The sequence below is a fragment of the Osmerus mordax genome, chromosome 5 (assembly GCF_038355195.1).
Source record: "Osmerus mordax isolate fOsmMor3 chromosome 5, fOsmMor3.pri, whole genome shotgun sequence".
NCBI lineage: Eukaryota > Metazoa > Chordata > Actinopteri > Osmeriformes > Osmeridae > Osmerus > Osmerus mordax.
In genome coordinates this window covers 9,654,296-9,677,009 of record NC_090054.1, presented here as the reverse complement: position 1 = coordinate 9,677,009, position 22,714 = coordinate 9,654,296, and the positions used below count along the sequence as shown (strand labels likewise).

General features: G+C 43.7%; 1 protein-coding gene across 2 annotated transcripts; it reads left to right on the top strand.

Moving 5' to 3' along the window:
* The first annotated feature begins 1,385 nt into the window (after positions 1-1,385).
* LOC136943202 (semaphorin-4G-like) lies at positions 1,386-22,440 on the top strand. 2 transcript variants are annotated; one of them, XM_067236447.1, is made up of 16 exons: positions 1,386-1,498; positions 4,635-4,965; positions 9,107-9,255; positions 11,769-11,831; positions 12,080-12,178; positions 12,558-12,651; positions 12,726-12,839; positions 13,018-13,172; positions 13,740-13,915; positions 14,544-14,682; positions 15,518-15,740; positions 15,832-15,947; positions 16,040-16,194; positions 16,771-16,832; positions 17,854-19,796; positions 21,629-22,440. In XM_067236447.1, exons 2-15 carry the CDS (start codon positions 4,842-4,844, stop codon positions 18,849-18,851), a joined length of 2,667 nt encoding a protein of 888 aa, XP_067092548.1. In that variant the 5' UTR covers positions 1,386-1,498; positions 4,635-4,841; the 3' UTR covers positions 18,852-19,796; positions 21,629-22,440. The 2 variants fall into 2 exon arrangements, with proteins under 2 accessions (XP_067092548.1, XP_067092549.1); XM_067236448.1 differs by having other exon boundaries at positions 1,428-1,498; positions 4,638-4,965.
* Positions 22,441-22,714: the final 274 nt, after the last annotated feature.

The following is a 22,714-nucleotide window of genomic DNA, read 5'->3' as shown; positions in this document are numbered from 1 at the left end:
TGGCAGCCAGTGTGTCGTAATGCTTTCAGCATCAAGCCTACGGCAACTCCCGAAGACAAAACACCCTTGTCCGTTGTCACATAGAAAGGTCTGCTACAGTAGGCTATCCTCAGGATAGGGTTAGGGTTAGTCCATGGTGAGCTTTTTTTCATAAAAATATTTTGGATGTTCCAACACTTATAGACCCAGATTATACTGTATATATTGAAGAAAACAGTGACCCAAGACTCTGGACTATGGACCCCCTGAAGTAGTCTTGGCCACCCCTTGGCCACCCCATGTAGCCTATAAAACTCTAGTTCCGCCACTGCTCTTGATGCATAACTATGTTCACTCAGTCAACATTGGGGGGGACGAAATTTGCTGGGCAGATTTCCTTTTCTTCTTTTTTTTTACGTTTAGTTATTACATTTTTTATGATCATTTCAGACAGCGTGTGTGGTTGCCTGTCGTAGCGTAGCACATTTATATTTTATTTCTATTTTTATATCAATATGTTGGGGGGACGTTTTGACCAGATTTGAATATCGGGGCCCAATATATATTATGATTACGGCCCTGCCTCTTTTTGTTAGGCTACTAAACAGTCTCTGGAGTCTCTGAATTGCAAGGGATTTTCATTTTTTATCAATTAGTTTTCCTGGGAGATTTTCCTTGTCTTCCTTGAGATTAGTTGGTTTAGGTGCAGTTCTATGGGCGTATGTGAAGCCATCTGTGATATTGCTAGTAAAAAGGGCTAAAGAGGCACTTACTTTGTTTGTTCACAATGTGTGCTTCATGTTTTGGCTACTCGCGATGTTTTTTGGCTATCTTGTTGTTATGATCAGTGACATATGCACTTTGTAAAGCTCTCTCTTGGAAGTCGCTTTGGATAAAAGCGTCTGCTAAATGAATAAATGTAAATGTAAAATGTAAAGAAATACATTTGATTTTCTATCCATGCTGTTAGGATGGAGTAAACTCCCTGCGAAGTGTATTGTATTTTTGTACTATATGCTTTACAATGATTATGCATAAGCACGTGGAAAGTCAAACCTTTCTTATTGTTGGGTGTAATGCGCTCTGCATACAGCAGATGTCAGTGACCCGCTACCTTTTTAGAAAAACGCGTCATTGAGATTGTACTTTGCGTTGGGGGAACCTACAGGAAAATACAACACTGGTAGATTTATGCTCACAATCTCTAACGTGACCATATGTAACAGTGGCTTATGGTCAAGAACAAAACAGAACTTTTCAGAGACAAACGTTCGACAGACTTGGGTTATATTGTGAAATGTTGATTACTATTGATTAAAATGAATATCATCCCGCTGGGAGGCACATACTGTTATACTGGTGAATATTCATGAGAGGGCGTGTCCACCTGTGACGGAAAGAGCAGGATTGCAGAACAGCAGAAGCAATACTTCTCTCTTGACAGTAAGAAACGACTGTACTTCACCACAGGGTGAAAGTCCACTCACCGGGAGCTCAGTGCACTGGGACTTTCAAAACCGTAAGACATTTTCTGATTTTCCAATATATTTTCAGGAAAAGACACCGGACTTTAGGTACTGCGGCTGTTAGTAGCCTATGATTCATTTTGTGAAGGGTTGGCTACCTGCTGTTGTAGCCCACATATTGTAGACTCCGGTAGATGTGGCTATAGAAAGACAATGGGCAGGTGACGGAGGGACATTCGTTAATGACCAAAAGTGAGGTTGACAGAAACGTTGTTTAGGCTGCTGTTAAGTAGCTTTATGTCAAGTAATTTCAAGTTTTCAGATGCGTGAGCGGTATGTTCTTGTTCAAGGGTTAGGGTAGAACTACGAGAGTCTAACAGTTGCTGTTTGAGGCAAAAGGTTTTAATATTTGTGAGGCTATTGTATAGGCCCAAAGCTATCAAAATAATTATTTATTACAAAATCGTAATTGACTGTATATTCAAATCTTCAATTCCTCACACGTCACCAACATCTGGAGTCATCCTCAGTATTGTGTGTCAGGATGGAAATGGAAATTAGATAGAATAACATTTGGTTTAAGCTCTAATTTTATTGTTTGACAGATGAACTATGTTGAATTAAAAAGTCGTACGTAGCAAATGAACACTAGTATTGTATGTGCAGTGCTGTCATCAGATCACCTGATCTACAACACTGGTGAGTAGAGAGAGGAGAGGGCAAAGGTACAAGGCTAGGTTTTCCACCAACTCTTATGGATTGATGTCAGATCCTTTATTAGTCTTTAAAGGAAGGAAGAGGTTTAATCAGGAAAGCCATGTAATGTCTGATCTTGATTAGCTTTGTACTCTCAAGCATCTGGCCAGAGTTGTCTGTGATGAACTTCTTTGACTTTGTAAAGAAAAATGACTAATTTCAAACAGAGTTAATTGCACACCAATAATTTCTGACATTCCTATCGTCTCTCTCAACTGTCTGCTGTGTCTATCGATCATTCATTCATGCTTTTTGTCACATCTGGACACACATAACTCATTTGTGATGCTGTAAATCGGCAAAAACGTAGTGTTCATTGTGTGCCGTTATGTTGAGACTATGACACTGGTATAATGCAGTGGATTTGCATGAGACAGACAGAGATTGAGAGATTGTTCACTTAACATTCAGCAGTTAGTTCTCGTTTGTCACTGACAAAATACAGTAGACAGAAGACATCCCTTGCCCTTTATAAACAAGTGCAATGGGATCCACTAGTCACGTGCAATGGTATTTACTGCCATCCTTTCTAGTGCCACACTCAATGTGTACTCTGGTCTCTAAAACAGATGTGCGCACACACACACACTGAAATTGACTGTTTATGTGTTTGTACCGTTCATCAAATAGAAATAAGTGAGTTGTCAGAGCCAGGGCCCTCCAAGTATTGAGATATCTTGTCCTGTCCCACCAGTGGGCTATCTTATTCAGCCCGGGTTTTCCGACAGGTACCTCCCTGAGCCGACTGATAAAGATCTCCTAACTACTGGTGCAGCTTGGGGAAGACCCTGCGCTTTCTCATTTCATTTCCTTTATAACAAATGTTCATTTATTCAGGCAATTTCAATTAAGATTTTTTTTTCTTTGTTATGGCATGATCATTTAGAACGTCTTAGAAGACCCAAGATCATTAGGCTGGGTAATGGGAACATTGGCTTCCATGTATGCAGCTGTGGTTCTTGCATCCCTGATCTATGTTGTTTATGTGTATGTCTGCACCTGTGCGCTCCTCTGGTGGGAGCCCTGGGCTGCTATAGGGGTTAAGACAACAGCCGAGGAAACTGTTGTCATGGTGCCGGCACTGTAGAGCTGTTTAGATTCTGTCGTGAGGTTCAACAGGCCTCTGTCCATGCATACAGCTGTGTGTAAGTGTGTGATTGTGCATGTGTGCGTGTGTGTGAATATGCTTGTTAATGTGTGTGTGTTTGTGGTCCAGAACAAGAACAAGGGTCTTTTTTCTGCAATGTTGAGCGGGAGGCAGACTCCTTTCTTGGAGAGTTTGTTTTATGGAAAGATAGAGGGAGTGTGTGTGTGTTTACATCAAGAATTGGAAGAGCATTCTGAGGCAGTAGACATTGTGTAGTAGAGAAAGAGGGAGAAAGGGAGTAAGAAAAAAAGGAGAGATATCAGTTCCTTGTCTCTAAATCAAACGAGACAATTATGGGATGCTCCTCACAATGTCACTGGCAATGTATTCCTAGTGCTTCTGTTGTGCCTTGTGCACGGGGATTCTCTATCTTCCTGCTACAATGACTGTTATTCCTCTTTTTTTGATTCTCTCTCTTCTCTTACCTTCATCCAGCATAGTCTGTCACTATGTTGTTCCTCCCTGTGGAATTTATTGCTCTCAGGTGTGTTAGCGCTGTGCTCAGTTTTGTTTGCATAAGTTTCAGTTTGAGTTCTGAGGTCTTCATGGTCATTGTGAGCAGTGTTAGCTTGTTTTATTGACAGATATTTCACTTTGTTTATACGCTCATCACAGACTGGGCAGTTATTATAGAGAGAGGGAAAGGGAGAGCAAGATAGTGACTGAGCAGAGAAAGAGAGTGAGTTAGGAAAGAGGGGAAGGCAAGACAAAGGGAGGGAGAGGATAGAGCAAGAAAAAAGAGAAGGCAATAATTTGTATTCAGCCAGGCGGTGTCAGATGCGGCTTGTTCTAGAGTCCAGTTACAACTTCCAGAGAACGCCTTATCTTATCCATATCTTCTTCTTCTTTTTCTCCATTCCTTCACTCCCCCATCTGTAAATCTCATCTTCAGAACCCTGTCAAATGCCACTCTGTTCAAGGATCAATAAATGTTCTCAATTCAGTGTGATACAGACAGTGTGATAACAGCATCTTGACAGATGTTGTATACCAGAGGTGTATCCCTATCCATAAACGGTATTACTGTGTATGATGTTTTCCCCTATTCTAGTGTGTCATTCCAAAACCCTTTCACATGGTTGTATTAGCTGCTGACGCTCAAGGCCCCAGATTTCTTCTCAGAACTGACAGAGCTGACATTGTTCTTTGTTTGTTTTGTATTTAGAGGTTATCCTAGCAAATGTTATGCTGTTGTCTTCGTGACTGGGTATGTTGTCATTTCTCTTCTCTGTCTTTGGTCAATGTAGGGCTAACGTTGTTTGTCTATGCTTGTGCTTTCTCTCCAGAAGGAATCCGCCCCCACCTAAGAGAATGAAGAGAAGAGCCTGCCTACCCGTGTGTGTGTGTGTGTGAGTGTGGCTGATTCTTGTGGGTGTTTGCTTGGTGAGACTTTGTAAGTGATTACGTGTGAGGATATACATGTGTATATATTAAGTTGATTGAGTGAGCGTGCGTGTGTGTGTTTTGAGGCACCCTCAGGCCTGACAGTCAAGATGAGTGTGACTCACTGGTCCCTGGTTTTGCTGTTGAGCTGCTGTGTGTGTGCAGGGGGGGGCTACCCCTTCAGCCCCCCCCTGGACCTGGACATCAGCCCCCGGATCACAGTGCCCATCAGTGGTGAGTACACACCTCCCAGTCTCTTTGGCTCATCTGTAGACCGGCATCAATGTGGGATGGCAATTAGACTTGACAGTAATGCTGTAGCTGAAGTTGCCCCAAGCCATGGGCTATGGAACAAAAAATAATACGTAGCTTTAAGGTAGTGTACTATTGTAGAATTATAAAATATCTACAGCGAGAGCCGCTGACAGGGTTGGTACTGTCAAAGGGAGGTGGCAACCATGATGGTTACCATGGCAACTATCTGGTTGTGTGGTAGTATGGGAATTTTTAGTTGGACAGACTGTACTGTATGAAAATGGTTATCTTTCTCTCTCTTTCAATCTCTCTCTCTTTATCTGTGCATTTCACTCTCAGTGTATTTATCAAAAGTGTATGCCAGGTACATATCTGATTTCACAATCTGGGTTACTCCTTATTGTTGGTGTTTTGTGTGCATTTGTCTATGTGTGTGCACGTGTGTATGTCTGTGTGCCTGCGTTAATGCTCACGTGGTCCGTTGGAATTTGCCTGAGTGAACGCAAATCTGCCAGTGGTTTGTTACTCCCTTATGAGATCACATTAGTGCAAGCTCTCCTCCCCTCCTGCAGGCACTGTTAACACTGTCCTGTTCTTTTCCTCTCAATCTATATACCACTCCCTTTATCTCTCTCCTCCTCTTTGCATTTCCTCCTCTCACAAGTTTAATTTCATTTGCAGTAAATCAACACTGTATTTTCACCTGTTTCAAAGTCGACCTACACACCTAATTTGTCCCGTCATCACCCCTATATTCAGTCAAATCCCTATATCCTTTTCCTTTTTGTTACTCATGAACTTTCTCCTTGTTCTCTAGCTCTCCTCTCCCTCTCTTCTTCCTTCACTTTCTCTTTCCCTCTCCTGTCTTTTCCCAGTCCTTGTCTTTGTTATTCTACCTTTCTCAGCAGAGTTCCCTCGATCTGCAAACTTTAGACTAATCTCTTGAATGGGAGTGTCTCCTAGCAACCTAAGGCAGTTGACTAAACGAGTATTGTTTGTTGTAATGTTCATGCAAACAAACTCACCTGCTAATAATCTGCTGAAACTCCTCTATACTCTACGATCTGACATACTCTACATCCCAGTCTCTTCACACAGATCAGACTGCAGGTTTACTGTCTGGGAAGATTTAGGGATGTGAACCAGTGAAACCCTTCAGGGGAGGTGGGGTGTTCATGGGGATTTAAGGAAGAGAACTGAAAAAAGGAGAACATGCAGTGAGAAGGGAGGGATAAACGAACCCTCAATTGCATGATTTCTCATTACTGCTACGTATGCCTGTGGTCCGCATTATCACATTTACATGTATTCATTTAGCAAACGCTTTTATCCAAAGCGACTTCCAAGTGAGAGCTTTACAAAAGTGCATAGGTCAATGATCATAAACAACGAGATAGCCCCAAAAACATTGCGGGTAACCAAAACATGAAGCATACATTGTGAAAAGCAAATGAGTGCCAATCGGAAGAAACATCGCTTTGGATAAAAGCGTCTGCTAAATGAATAAATGTAAACATAAGAGCATGTAGTTAAACAAATTACATTTTAAACATGAACCTCAAAAGTGCGAGAGTGTACCTGTAGGAAAGCAAGCAACAACAATATAATTTACAGGGAGTACAAGTAGTTAAATCAGTTAAAAACTAACCAACAAGTGCAACAAGTCACTCATTAAGTGTTCCTGGAGGAAATAACCTAACATCAGTCATTGGTCTCTAACCTAAGTGAACCTCTGAGCATTATATCCAATCAATAAGTCAATGAAGTTCTGACATCCAGTTGTACAAATAGAAATATGAACTTAATTGTTCATAACATTGTCCTGACAGCACAGTTGAAGATGCTAGGTAAAATGAGATAAATAATAATACAAATAACTTAAGATAGAATAAAATTAATTATAGATAGGAAATGTGAGGGGGGAACGGGGGCATTTGTTCATTAGCCTGAAAGCTTGGCCGAAGAAGCTGTCTCGGTGCCTGATGGTCTAGGCTTTGATTCTGTGGTACCGTCTGCCTGATGGTACCAGGTGGAATAGTCCGTTGTTAGGATGGGATCGTCAAATGTTGATCCTTTATTCTCTCCTTGATCCAAAGTCCAGAAGAATAGGAAGCTCACCTCCCTTCAGGACTGGATGAACTCCCTGTTCTCATATTTCGGACTTAGTAATACCCTCAGGTACTGGGCTGACCGCACTACCTAGTTCATGGTGTTTTGAGACCTCTGTTTTTTTTGTAGAGTATCTATTCTTATGTGTATCACTCTCAGTGCTACACCCTCGGGGAACACGTGGATTGTCGCTGCTCAGGTTGTCTCCTCTTACAAGGGGCATAGCTCCAGTTGCCCCGAGCACATGAGGCTGTGGCCTCTGTCATTGCACACTAGGGCGGAGTGAGATAATGGCGGGAAGGATTGAAAAATATGCTCTTCGGACGCATGTTGTTGTAGAATAGTTGAACAATGCTATGGTATGTATACTGTAACTGTTCAACTATGATGGTCTAGACAGGAATGTCTACACATTTGTACACGTCACATTGGACATCTGCTAACTTAATAAATGTAATATCAATTAAAATGTTTGAACTTTGCTTTTTTGTTTTGCTAAATTTGACTAGTTTAGCTTCAGCAAATTTAGGGCCCAGGCTTGGTTCAGTTCATGCATGTATGTGGATGTGTGCATGTTTGCATCTAACCAGGACCTGAAACTCTTGTCTACAATGGAGCCTGTCCTTTCTCTCCTTATGCCCCAGAGGCGTAACATAATTGGTGTGGGTCCACTTGGGTGTGTGCTCCTCATTGTCTTTCTTCTGCGAGTTACGTATACAAAGAGACTCCTGGAGCATAGGTGTTGTGGGAGAAGGTTCTGTCCAAGGTCTGGGTTGCTTACGTCATTGTTACGTTAGTCCCGTGGCAGTTGTTTGAGCTAAAGAGCTGCTGGTTGTCTCAGCTGTGCTGGTAGAGGCTCTCAGTGTTGATGTTAAGCTGCCCTGTAGTTGTATCTGTTTGAGTCAGAGTACTTGAAATGTCACTCCAGCTTGTGTCATGTTTGCATTATGCTGGGTCTTGGTTCAGTATATGTTTAGATGTCTTTCTTTAAACCCTGTCTCAGGAGTTTCTTAAGGAGTTTTTCCTTGTGATATTGAACCATAGTAAAGGGTTGTTAAGTTTGAGAGTAGACCATCAGTAAATTGCCTTGTTATCTTACTGTAGTATTTTTGTGTGTATTCAGGAGCAAGTCAGGGAGTTCCTCTCTGGGCAAAATTATGTCCCGGTTCTTGTGTAACACAACTCCTGGCCAGTTCCTGCCATTTTATATTTTTCATGCCACCTATGGTACGTTTTTGTAGTTATGCAAAGATTGCCATGGAGTAGGTTTCACAGAGGTACTAGACGTTCCTCTATCCCTCCAAACTCCTGGAGTTCCTGGATTTTCATTGTTCAGGTTTTCTTGAGAATAAAGATGCTCTGACAGCCAGGGATCCTTGAACTCGGTTCTAGATGTAGCAATCCTTGATGTTAATCATATATTTTCTTATCTCTACATAGGTGAACTTCCATCTCAGCCTCGTGAATTTAGGTTGTCTTACTGTAATCTCTGCATAGTTAATAACTTCTTTTCACACAACCCCATTTTCTACCGTAGAGCACCCGATTGGTTAAAGGCACCAGCCACTTAATCAATTATGCAGTTATTCCACCTACATGGTGGAGCCGGTCTCTCCAACTTCTGAATTAATTGTGTGAGTGAGATAACAAACTCTTGAATTTTGAAAGAGTTAAACAATAGCAGTAGACTATACACCAGTTCCTTAGCTAGTACCCTGGAGCTTTAGCTGGTACCCCGAAATCTTTGCTTTCCTTGTTCTTGGCCAATGTGTCATATTTACTATCTTTCTGTTTATCTGCATGTGTGCCAATTACAACCAATGTCACACGGCTGACTTAGAATCGGACTTATGTGTGTGTGTGTGTGTCTAAGGGAGAGATGTGGGTTAATTTATACTGTTACTGCTATCTTAAACATGTACAAACTCGCACACTCATGCAATGAGAGCATAGAGAGGATGATCTGTGTTAGCGAAGTGTAAAACACCACTTTCTCCTCTCCTCTTCTCAGGTCTACAGGGATGCAGGCGTTTCCAGTGGTCTACAGTCAATTACAGTACTCTGCTATTGGAAGAAGACAGGGGTCTTCTGTATGTGGGGGCCCGGGGGGCCGTGTTCGCCCTCAACGCCACCGACATCTCAGCCAACACAGCTCGAATTGTGAGTATGTGTGTGTGTGTGTGTGTGTACTTGTCTGTGTGTGTGATAGAGAGATACAGTATGTAGTGAAGGATGTGTCATGTAATTATTCATATTACTAAGCAATTCACCCATCTATTATCATTACATAATTACCAAGGTGGATTTTAAAGCTAACAATATTGATTATGCTGATTTCGACCAGAGATTTTGATTTTGATTAGTTATTGTAATTAGAGGAGCCCGTGTTTGTCTGATCAAGATAAGACAACACAACAACTGGTTTCACTGGGTTTTAGTACAGTAACAAACTAATAGAAAGAGAACCAGGAATAAACATGAAATACAGATTAGTTTAAAAAATAATAATTGTCTAAAGAATGGGAAAAGTCTAACGATAAATAATCAGAGATATGAGTAAAACATTCACATTTAGTCATTTAGCAGACGCTCTTATCCAGAGCGACTTACAGTAAGTACAGGGACATTCCCCCTGAGACAAGAAGGGTGAAGTGCCTTGCCCAAGGACAAAACGTCATTTTGCACAGCCGGGAATCGAACCAGCAACCTTCGGATTACTAGCCCAATTCCTTAACCGTCAGCCACCTGACTCCCAGGTGGCTGACGCAACATAACATTCCAATGCAAAATGTCAATTGCAGTGAGGATTGTATGCGTAGCTGCACTGTTAATGAGGTATTGTTCCAATTGGGCAACACTGACTGATCAGTATGGGAATTGTTAATTTTTATCGATATCGATACAATTTTCGAGACTGCTTAACGATTCGAGTCTTTATCGATACCACTATCGATACTTTTCTGGGGTGAGCTTGAGCTAACCACCATCTAAATGAACGAATTTGGCAAATGTTAAACATATAGCAGCACCCACACAACCCACGCCACACTTTATGTAAACAAGATTACTGAACAACATTTATAAGAATAACTTAAGTAAAACAAATGTCAAATAGGACAAGGGGAATGTGTTGCTCTCAGGTGGAGTCTGGATAAAAGGAGCACATATTTGCACAATGGATCCTGGCTCTGGCTAAATCTACAATTGTCCACTACAGATGTACTATCCACAACCTGGATGAGTAAATAGTATAAATGACAGTGGTTGACAAAAAGTGACATTGACAAGCCGTCATTGTTCAAGACTTTATGAAAAGTTTAACACGTTTCAACAAAAGGCACTTGATCTAGCAAAATGACCAGCTAACCAAACCCAAACATTCCTTATCTCATCCCTATTTTGTTCTGTCTCTGTTATTGTTTAACAAGATGCTTAAGCAGCCCACAGAGCCATTCTCCCGGTGACTATGTTTTGAATGATCAGCAGCGGGGCGGGGGAGGCTAGTCTTTACTCACACACTGACTGTGCTCGTAAAAAAAAATCCGGTTTGCGCACGCATCAAATATTAGGGGCATAGGCGAGTGAAATAGTTGCACTGTAGAGCCCTTGCTCTTATTATTGAGGCTTATTATTGTCAACGATGGATACTTGCTACGAAGTTGGGGTGCGCTGACTGCGCTCACCATGCAAACTTGGGTTGAGGAGGAGGATTGTCCGGCAGCTGGAGTTTGGCACCGTTGCTTCTCGAAGACAGTCGAATGCATTTTACCTTCATGCACAACGTTGAGGTGCTTATTCATTGCAGTAGTGTGTCTCTGCATGTTTACACAATATTGCAATTACATTTGAGGTAAGCATACATCAATTAATGTATGTACATTAGCAATAACATATTTATTTTTGTAAAAAATACTGAATCCATCACTTGCTCAGTTGTTCTAAAGTGTCCATTGATCTCTGTACCGGTATATAGATTTCTGTTTAGAGAGGTAATTGTTCTGAATAGTTTTAAGATGTTAAAACCATCATAAATCTATAAAAATTTCAAGACCCCATTTGGTCTTAATCCCCTCGGTTGAGCACTGAGGACAAGGGCATCCGAGCACAGAACGTTATCTGAGAATCTGAGTTATCTTACAAGTCAAGAAGTGTGAGGAACCAATATGCACTACAGATTATACCTCAGAAACTGACCTATTCTGTATGTTCAATTTGAGATCCTGTTGTAGTACAGTCTTGTAACAGACTGCACCTGATGTTTTTTGATATTACAATGTTGTACTTGAGATAATGATGTTGTTGCTATTGTGGCACTGTCCTATTATCATAATTCTGTCAAATAGTTTTGGGGATGTTATTGTTGCACTGTGCATTATAAACAGAGCATTTCTTGGCCCCACTGAAATACTGTTAGAACTGCACTTCTGGTCCTTAATTATTGGAAAAGGCCTAGAAACCCCATGCCCTGTTTTACCTGATAAGCTGTTGTACCTGATACCTGGATACACCCTGCCATAAAAAACCTATTGTATTGTACTGTTCAGCAACATAGATATATAATGCTAGAACACTCAAGTGTAATATGTTGTCTTGGAAAAAAAACATACAGGGGAAGTATGACTTTGTAAAGTAATGTTAATAACTGAGCTCTTGTGTGTTGTCTGGTCTGTCAGATTGAATGGGAGGCTTCATCTGAGCAGATGCAGCAATGTTTGACCAAGGGGAAAGACAACAAGGTAGGTCAGGGTGTTTTTACTCGACTCATCCTGACAGTAAAAGCACTAATGTTAAATTATTTTTTCCTTTTTCCTCTCTGTACATTAAGTACAATGTATGTTTATCTATCTGTACTGTGGTACATTTCACCCTTCCCCTCACTTTCTTCTATATTTCCCTTGCCTCCTTCTACGCTCCCTCTTTCATCTTGCAATGTCTCATTCCCTCTCTCTGAACATGTCTGATGTTTGCTCTCTCTCTCTAACAGACGGAGTGCTATAATCATATTCGCCTTCTCCAGAGGTTCAACTCCACTCATCTCTACATGTGTGGGACCCACGCCTTCAGCCCCCTGTGTGCATACATCGTAAGACCGTCCATAATTTATGTTATTTATTAATTTAACCTTTCAGGCCATATATATATATTCCTAACAAGTTCTTTTTTTGTCCTCATTATCATACTTCACATGCAACAGAATACTACATCAATTACTCTAATTTATGATTCAATCACAATGGGATTGTATTTGAGCTATTTCTGTATGACTTTGATTCGTCAATTACTACAAAATAAAATTAGTAGTAAACATTCAGTTGGATTAAAAAAATGGTCTGCACTGGTTTCTTTGCTTAAAAAATAACAATACTATAAAAACAGAATGTTTTTAGCATAACTGACAAACCTTTTTGCCAGATCATATGGCGCCTAAGCTCTGGAACAAGTCCTCACCTCTCTCTCTTTAGGATGAGGACAATTTCCAGATGTCATCGTTGTTGGAGGAGGGCAGAGAGAAGTGTCCCTACGACCCTGCTACAGGCTACACCAGCCTCATTATTGGTACAAAACACACTTTCAAACGTCTGCGATTTCTTGAGATGAATAACTGGATGAACTAATTGTTTGTCTTTTAGACCAGCAGGTGTACACGGCCTCGCAGTATGAGTTCCGGAGTTTTCCAGACATCCGCCGTAACTCCCCTTCCCCTACTGTGAGGACGGAGGAGGCTCCCACTCGCTGGCTACACGGTGAGCTTAGGATGTTAGAGTACACTTACTAACCAGCTTGTTTCTGGCTACGATAGATAGATACATAGATGGATGGAAAGAAAGAATATAATTTGCTAACACAGGATAGTCCATATATCTTGGGGTCCTTAAACAGTAGCAACTGTTCTGAGGATATAGTCTCATTCTTGCTTTTCAGAGGCTGACTTTGTGGGCTCAGCCTTTGTGAGAGAGAGCGAGGGCAGTGCCACCGGAGACGATGATAAAATCTACTTCTTCTTCACTGAGAACAGCCAGGAGCAGATGCCAACGTACAGCAACAACAAGGTGGCCCGCGTGGCCCGTGTGTGTAAGGTGAGGTGTGGGGGGCAGGGATCTGCAATGTTTGGGGTTGGGTGGCAGTGTAGTTGGTCGGTTATCACCTGTTATCATTTATATTCTTCTCAGGGAACTTGCCAAACACCCAATCGTGTCTGAAAGAGACCACCGAAATGAATGAACTGAATTAAACATCAGATAATGAGAGTGTGGTGTATTAGAAAAACAAGTTTGATGGCCTAAATTACCACTGCTTTCAAAATATGTGATCAGTAATAACCTTGAGACTAGCTGCTACTCTGCTCCAGTTGAAAGAAAGGTGTGTTTTGATGTCCGTTGGCTTTGCCTATGGGTGTGTTTGTGTGTTTGCGTGTACGTTCAATGTAGTTCCACTTCCTAACCCACGAGTCCTTGAACCAGGTGGTACGCACAACAGGTACACACACTTGACTGCTGAGAACACTCAACATGCACTGTGTACCTCTCCTCTCTCAACATCACTCTTAATGGGATTTGACAGAACCAAGCTGTTGCTAGGCATCACACAAACACTCACATTTACACACTCTGTCCCTGAACTCTCTCTCTCTCTCTCTTTCTCAGGGGGATAAGGGGGGTCTTCTGACTCTGCAGAAGAGATGGACGTCCTTCTTAAAGGCCAGGCTTGTGTGTTCTTTGCCAGAATACGAATTCCACTTCAACATTCTGAGGAGTGTGTTCGCACTGCACGGACACAGTCCCCAGGACACACTGTTCTACGGCATCTTCGGCCTGGAGTGGTGAGGGGTGTTTACATTCGATGTGGAGACTGGGGGGAGGGGGTTGCTTGCCACTAACAACAGACCAGAGACCTCACTCTCAACTGAGTTCTTTAATAGCTCAGCTGTGATCTCCCAGTCGCTCTCCTTTTCACTTATTTTTCTCTCTGTTCCCTCAAGGGGCCCCCATCATCCTCTAGTTTAAACATTTGCCGCCTCTCTCCTTCTCCCACTCAGAGGTTCTCTTCTCTTCTTCTTTTTTACGCCCACTCTGTTTTTTGTACCCTCTCCATTCCATCTCCTATCTTCTGCGCTTTTCAGAAATGATGTATAACTTCTCTTGATTAGCTTTGTAGATTTCTCTTTGTCACAACCCGCCACCCCCACCCCTACCACCTTTTTTTCTTTCTTTCTTTCTTTTTCAGTTTTTCTTTCTTTCCACCAGGTTAGTCTGTGATCTATTTCCCCGCTGTCTCTATGGCAACACTGCAGGTTTACTGCTGTTATTGTGCCTGGCCGACGCTCTGGCCTTTTTCACTGCGCGTGCTTATGTGTATGTGCGTGAGAGCATGTTGAGCTACACTATGCTTGTTCGCTGGTAACCACTTAGGTCTTTGTTGCTGTGTCCTTGCGTTTTGTGTGCGTGTAGGAAAAACGTAAAGGCGTCGGCTGTGTGTCGCTTCTCTTTAACCGAGGTCCAGGAAGCCTTCCAGGGGCCCTACATGGAGCACCAGAACTTCAAATGGAGCGAATACTCAGGGAAGGTCCCAGAACCACGTCCTGGAGCAGTGAGTCACACACGGACACCACAAACACAGACACCACACACACACACATCTCTAGAGCTATTCCCTCTGAAGTCAGGACAACCAGTAAGCTCTTCGTAATGGGGTGCATCTGAGCTCCCTAATCTTCCCGTCCAGTCCCCACCCCTACACACACACTGTCAGATGGCCGCAGCTAAGAACAGATAACCGAAGAAGGACGGATGGAGAGAGGGAGAAAGAGAGTGATAGAGGGACAGAGATAAGGAGTTGGAGTGGTAGCACTATAGGAACAGAACTGGCTTAAGTCATTGAAACCCATTTCCATGGCGATTAACGCCCCACAGAATAAGGTAGTGGAGAGCTATTAGACAACCGGTAGCTGTGACATCATTAGCGGGAGGAGTCTTGATCGACTGTGGCTCTGACACTTAAAAAGGCTTAATTTGAACTTTCTGCTTGACTGTGAAATGAAATAGAGAATTGGCTTTGGAGTCTTAGTCTGGCAGCCTGAAAGCTTCTTAGCCGAGTTGAGTAAAGTCATCCAAAAGAGGACAAAGTCAGAGAACTTGTTCCCTTAGTCAGGTGTAGAGAGCTAAGCCTCTTACATGTCAGCACACTAGTACACTATTTCTCTTAATGCATGGCAGAGGGATAGTATCCCTCCTCCAAGCCAAACGCATCCCTCCATCCCTGTTGTCCATCTCTCCTTCCTTCTCTCTGTCCGCCACCCGTAGCCAAGAGACAAGAGTTTTTGCCCCCTCCCTCCCTCCCTCCAACCCTCCCTCCCTCCCTCCCGCACTTGCTCACTTCTCCTCTTTTGCTCTTTCTTTCTCCATCCCTCGCTCTTTCTCGCCAGTGTATAACGAACCAGCTTCGAGCCAGAGGCATCAACTCCTCCAACGCTCTGCCGGATGATGTGCTGAACTTTGTGAGGAGGCACCCTCTCATGGCCCAGCAGGTCCGGCCCGCGGACAGGCGTCCCCTGCTGTTCAGAAAGACCACAGACTACACCAAGGTGGCTGCCCACAGTGTTGAGGCCTTGGATGGGGAGGTGTATCCCATGCTCTTCATGGGGACAGGTGTGTGTGCGCGTGTGTGTCCGGTTGCAATTGTGTCGGAGCGTGTGTGTTCTGTCAGCAACACTAGCATCACGTTTCGTTTGTCTCATAGACGACGGCTGGCTGCACAAGGCAGTGGAGGTCAAAGGTCATCTCCACATCATAGAGGAACTGCAGCTGTTTGAAGAACCGCAGCCTGTCGACAGCCTCGTCATCTCTTCCACACAGGTACAATAGCACACACCTCTGGCGTCTGACTATTCAAGTGTATTTAAACAGGAAGGATCGCACACTCACAGTTCCTATCAACTCCCCTCCAGATGAGTGTGTATGCCGGAGGCTCCTCTGGGGTGGTGCAGCTGCCCCTCTCCACCTGCCTCAGGTACACCTCCTGCTATGACTGTGTCTTCGCCAGGGACCCGCTCTGTGCCTGGGATGGGGAGGAGTGTGTGGACACACAAACACACAATGAGAGGTTAGCGTGTGTGCATATATGTGTATGTGGAGAGAGCGAGGAAGAGTGAGAAACATAGAGATACAATGAAATATGGTAAAAGATAAAGAGAGAGAGAGAATGGAATAGAGAGGGGATAGAGAATTAAACTGCGATTTAGAATTAAACAAAGAAAGAGACAGACAGAGACATAGCAAGTGAGAGACTGATTGGATGTTTGCTGGTTCCCTTGTGTCTGTTTGATTTAATTTAGCCATCTACTCTGTGTATCTCCATCTCTCTTTCTTTTGTCTATCTCGGCATTCAGAACAGATGCAAAATCAATCAGAGCTGAAAGTGTTTGGTTCTTGACTGCGACTGAACATTACATGAATGTGTTTCCTTTTAAGCTTTGCTTTGTATAGCTGGTGGTTGAAGGGTAGTTTTAGCGGTTTACAATGTTGGAGGTGGACAATAATTTTTCCAAGTGCTAAGGTGATACTGTTGCAGAGGGTGGTGGAAATAGATGTGTGGATCCTGTACATCTAGACCTACTGTAGTCCAACTGTACAACTCCTATAGATCTAGAATGGATCGTTTATATGCTTCCCCCTGCAGGGTTGATCTGGTCCAGGACATCCAGTATGGGAACAAGGGCTGTGAGAACAGCACAGGAGATGGTATGATTCTCACTCCCTCATGTTCTCCCCTCTTTAATCTGCCTCCATACAGCTCTCTGATCTGTCTCCATCCTTTCTGTCTTTTCAACTGCTTTCTCTCTATTCTTTTTTATTGTCTCTGTTGTCCTTCTCTATTCTTTACTTTTTATTTGTTTATTTCTAGTGTCCTTCCTGCCTTCTTACCTTCCTTCTATCCTTGCTTCCCTCCTTCCTCTATCCTTAAATGTATGTTTTGTTCTTTACTGTTTAGATTTTAGGGTTGGGGTTCTTTTAATCTTTTTATATTTAGATTTTAGTCAACTTGCCAATTGTAGTTGTCAAGTGTTGTTGTTATGAACTTAGATCTTCCAGTTGTACATGTACTTTTACCTTTAAAGATGAGTCTAAATGTTTTTTTATTTCCCTTTATTGTTCGTGCTCACCAATACGTTATTTTATCTTAATGTCAATGCTTCTCACTTCCCGACTGACTTTCTCCCCGTCTATTTTTGTCTTTGTTTCTCTCTCTCTATCCCTCTCTCTCTGTGTCTCTTTCTCACTCTGTATCTCAGTGTTATAAGATTCTTTGGGGTTTAAAACAGGATTTACTGAGCGATGAAAGGAGAACTAAAGATAGAGAATGTGCACATTATTTATAGAGTATGTCTCAACATCATGACATGGTTTGAGGGAAATATTAAAAAGCTGATTATGCGTACTGTTTCTGCCGCACGAACATTTCTGTAGCTCTTATCACATTTAGCAAATCTCTCCTGAGACACCTATTTTATATTCTATCAAAAGCACCTATATTGACACCACACACTATTTCAATCTCAAACTCACAATTTATGATCCCTCAGGTCTTTATAAGATTATTATTCCCATTCGGCACAGTCATCTTGGTTGTCCATCGATCACTTTTGATTAGACAGTGCAAATTTGTAATCCAAAGAACTTCAACACACGTTTCCCAGGTTTAAGATGCTGTAAAAAAAATTGCGAATTGTTGTCTCAATTAATCTGGGTTGTCTTTTTGCAGACCTGGTCATGCACCGCCATCGCTCCGTGATGGTGGGAGACGACGTGCTGCTCCAGTGTGAGTTTAGCTCCAACCTGGCAACCCCAGTTTGGACCCTGGAGGGTCAGGAGCTACAGGGCTACGGTCTGGACTCAGGCTTCAGGACCGGCACCGACGGCCTGCTCATCATTGAGGCCCGGGCCAAACAGACAGGACTCTACACCTGCCACTCCCTCGAGAACGGCGTCCGCGTCGCCGTGGTCACCTACAACGTAACCGTGCGCTCAGACCTGCCCCCCCCTCCGCCCGTCGTCCTGACCGTGGACGAGGATGGCACCTCCACCACTCCCCCTCTACCCATCCAGCTTGCCTCTACAGAGAGGCCCCTGCCACCACCCCCAGCCCCCCTGCCCCCCCGCTCAGAGCTGCTCTCCCCCAGGAACATGGAAGCTATGTACCTGTCCCTGATCACCATCCTGGGGGGGCTGTGTCTGGTTCTCACTGTGGTTCTGCTCTATGTGGGTTTCTGCCTCCGGGCGGGACGCAGGGGGAAATACTCCCTACGGGCCGCTTCCGCTGCTTACCCAGACAGGAAGAGACACAACAGGACCAGGAAACATCAGCGCAGCTCTTCCCAACTGGAGCTCAAGACCATCTCCAGCCACTGCAACGGCAACGGCACCTGCAATGGCGCCGCCAAGCAATCGAACGGAGGGTTCCTCCAGATAGTCCCAGGGGAGGGGCATTCGTCACCCAATAAGGATCCTCCTCCGCCGGCCCCGCCCCTGCCCCCGCCGCCACAGCTGTCCACCCCAGGGTGCGATTTCCCGGCCGGTCTGTCGGCCACGCTGCCCAGCGTCCTTCGGAGAATGAACGGGAACAGCTACGTGCTCCTGAGGCAGAGTGACGCGGACGCCACCTCCTCTCACTTCTATTCCTTTACAGAGGAACTCAACCGCATCCTGGAGAAGAGGAAACACACTCAGCTGCTGCCCACGCCGGACGAGAGCTCCGTGTAGGGGAGGAGAGGACGCTCTCCTGGTGCTAGCGTGCCCTGGTGACTGGAGGACTGAACTGACTCCAACTGCTGCTGAAGTGCCTATTTTGAAGCCCAGACTTTATATCCATTCCATTCTGCCATCAGTGCAGATTGCCTTCACAGAGAGGACATTTGTCCTGTTGATATTTTTGACTTTGAAATGTGGACACTTACTAACACCTCACAAACACAAGAAGAGTCCCATTCACACTGTACATGACCTTCCCTGTAGACACAGTGTCCTATCACAGTTCCCCGTCCCACTTTTAAAGCCTGATGAAGGTGGCTCACAAAAGATAAGCTTGCCAATAAGAGACTGTGGAAATCTACCTCAGTTCAACAGAACTCCAGGCAAGCAGTGTCAATAAGGCTCAGTCCGGGTCAATACTCTACTAGAGAACACCCTGGAGAAGGGACCTTTGGGGGTCAATCTGTCTATCCTGGGCAGAATGACGCACATGTACCTTAACACTGACCATGGGAACCAAACTTTAGGAATGGAATGTTATGTCCATGAGAACAAAACTGATCTACATGATTTTTAACAAACTTCATACAGAACATTTTTTATACTGAGGTGCCACAAACTACTTGTTGATATAACTAACTTCAGTAACAGCCAAAATATGTACATAGATATTAACAGGCCACTCTCAAACCAGGAAACACTAAAGGAACCATGTGATATTTTATTTTTATTTTGTAAAGAACATTTACAGTATTAACAGTCTTGGTGCACTTTAAAAGCTGGTTGTGAAACCCTTGTTACAGAGTGTTTCCCTACAATATTCGGGGATGCACCAACAGACACTTCAAGCGCAAGAGGGATTCTGATGGACTTAACATCACAAGCACAGTCAAGAGCCAACAACGCAAGAACCAGGTCTAGGGCACAATCTAAGATGCTGCTAAGGAACATCATGAGGTAAGCAGTGTTGACTCCCCGGAAGCACGTTGTTCCTACAGGCAAGCTGCCAGCCAAGCACTTAGATTAAAAGTCTCAGAATCCACCCTTGGCCCACACGTGTATTTCAATGAACAAACATAAAAAAGAATCCCAACTCAGTTAAAACATCACACTGTATTCATTCAGCCATATCCTGTTATTTGACACCAGTGAAGATATGTCAGCTCTCTAATGAACCTTTTGATGAGCCACTGCTACAGCAGCCCTACACGGCCACAGTCATCACAGACAGACAATTTAGAAGGAACTTTCTTAGTCATACTCTCACAGTTGAGATTTAAGGTTTGGGTAAAGGTCTGGGCTAGGTTAGATCCCAGTTTGTAGTAGTGCTATGTTGTGCGTCTGTCCTCTCCAGAGTAGTTAGGGAGGGATGAGGAGGGCCACAGTGTTATAACCAATCATTTCACCCAATAGTGGGTGTGTTTCTTTCTAGAGAATAGAGATTGTCACGTTCAGTGAAGCAGGCAGTGACAACATGATTGGTACAGGCAGATGATGAGATGGGACTACAACACCACAGCACGTTACACATGTAGCGAGGCTGATACACACCTCTGCAAGGTGTGAGTCAGATGGCTGAGCGGTCAGGGAGTCGGGCTATTAATCAGAAGGTTGTTGGTTCAATTCCTGGCCGTGCAAAATGACGTTGTGTCCTTGGGCAAGGCACTTCACCCTACTTGCCTCTGGGAGAATGTCCCTGTTCTTTCTGCAAGTCGCTCTGGATAAGAGCGTCTGCTAAATGACTAAATGTGTGAGGCTGATACACCTCAGGTGTCCCCAGCCTCGCTGTTCTCCCTGTCTTATCCCTCCTGTACTTGAATTCTAAAAGAAAAAGATGTACATTCTCATCTTTCGCTGGGGTTCTCACAATTTTCGACATCTCCTTTTCCTTTTTTTCCTTGACTTTTCTTCTCCAAACGCATCCCCCTCTCTTTGCTTCTCCAGAAGCTAGTCCAGAGAGAGTTCTCTCTCCTCTCTTAGTTATGCTAATCATGTCCGGCCACACAAGGTGCCTCTTCTTGCTATCCCTACTGGGAGAAAGAGATGTGCTAGAGAGAGCCTTGACCGGTATCTCTCAGTAAGATGGCCTCAAGAGATGGTGTTATTTTAGTATTCCATTACACCCTGGAAAAGGAGAGTGACTCTCGCATGCTGGACCAACTCGAAAACACACGTTTGCAAACATACTTGTCGGCACAGCCGTTGAAACACACGCACCGATTTGTTCCCTGCTGCGCACGTGCACAATCACACATACACAAACTGTTGATTGAATCAAACAAGCCGGGACAAGCATGTGGTGTTTTGATAGATTTGTGTTTGCTGCTGTGATCCTGCAACACTGGGTGGTTGGGAGCCAAACTCCGCAGGGTGATGGCATTGATCTCAGAGATGAAAGCAGAAGAAGCTGACCGACTATCAGAGAGAGTAGCATTCATTAGGCTTTCGTCCACTCGGCCTATCAACACACACTCTGGTGGAGAGATTTAGGAAGGGATGACAGTTTTATTTACACAGTTAACGCTGCGTATTCCTGTGTGGATGCTTGAGCACATAGCTCAGTGGGACAGGTCTGATGCTAACTATAGCTCATTCATCTCGTTGCACGCGTTATTTTTCATGTCCTCAACAGACATCAAAACAAGAACAGGAAGGGAAGCAGAATACAGATGCCTTTTTTAATTTGGGCGTACTTGTTGTCTCTCTGTCTGTATTTCTCTCTCCGCTGTTGCTCTCTCCCCACTTCCTCTCTCCACCTCGCCATCTCTTCATTTCTCTCCCTCCAACAGGCCTGAGAAGTGTTGCTGGTCAAACGGGATCTCTCTCTATCTCTGTCTCCCTGCATCTATCGTTTCCTGTGAGATTAGCTGACCGGCGGGGGGAGGACTGGCTAGAGAAGACTTGAGCAGCTTCTCATAACCATCGCTGGACAGCAGGATCATCCTGAGCACAGCATCCTTTGTTCAGGGGAGAGGGGGAAATCATTCCCAATGTTGCTGTTGTTTTTGATAGGACAGCAGGGCATTGTGGGTATTTATATGCATGCTTCTCTGTAGGGTTACCAGCAATCCCCCTCTAATCAGTACGGCTGATTAGGTGTCACATCTCCACCCCTTTTCTCTTGGTCAACACAATATTAAAACCACTAATGATGATGACCCACTGACTTATGTATTCCTTGAAGGAGAGGGAAAAAAGTATTTATTTTGCCATTTTGTACTTTGTTGTTTTGGAAAGCCACTTGTGTGGCCCTCTGGTGTGTGTATGTCTCTGTCTGTTAGTGTTGCACTAGTCTGATACACTGTAGAGGCATGATAGACTACAGCATGCGTAGAGAAAGGTTTCTCACCACTCATTTACCATGTTTGATTTAGATTTGATTTGTCTTAATTTGTTTAAATTAGCTTTCCCATCGCGGCTCGCTTAGTAACATCCCCGACTGTTTATGCACGACATTATATTGAACTTGATGAATACATTATACTGCCAATGAACTCAATGTCCTTTAGTTATCTTAAGGCTTTCAGCTGCTCACTTATTGTATATGTGGGTCATTCACATTTCACACTTAGAAATTTGAATTAAACTTTGATTCAGCCTCTTTGCCTTAGTCTCTTTCAGTAACTGGGTTTATGTTTGTGACCAGTGACAGTGTCAGTGACTACAAGTAGAGAGAAGTGCAGAAGACACTGTCAAAGAAATGGAACGTTCAGTTCACTACACAGCTGGGTACTAGGCATTATGCGAAGGAAGCCGTTTGCTAGTATATTGGAATCAGGCCCAAGTTCCTGGAATGCAGCAATGGTGTTTGACAGCTCTGTAAAGGCAGTACCTCAGAAGTTGCTTGTAACATTTAGGAAAGAAGGACAGGCCAG

Bases quoted from the DNA above. Each gene is read 5' to 3' on its own strand.
- LOC136943202 (XM_067236447.1), top strand. From the start codon at position 4,842: ATGAGTGTGACTCACTGGTCCCTGGTTTTGCTGTTGAGCTGCTGTGTG. The intron at 12,179-12,557 runs GTAAGACCGTCC...CTCTCTCTTTAG, and splicing joins GCCCCCTGTGTGCATACATC to GATGAGGACAATTTCCAGAT. The intron at 13,173-13,739 runs GTGAGGTGTGGG...TCTCTTTCTCAG, and splicing joins GCGTGGCCCGTGTGTGTAAG to GGGGATAAGGGGGGTCTTCT.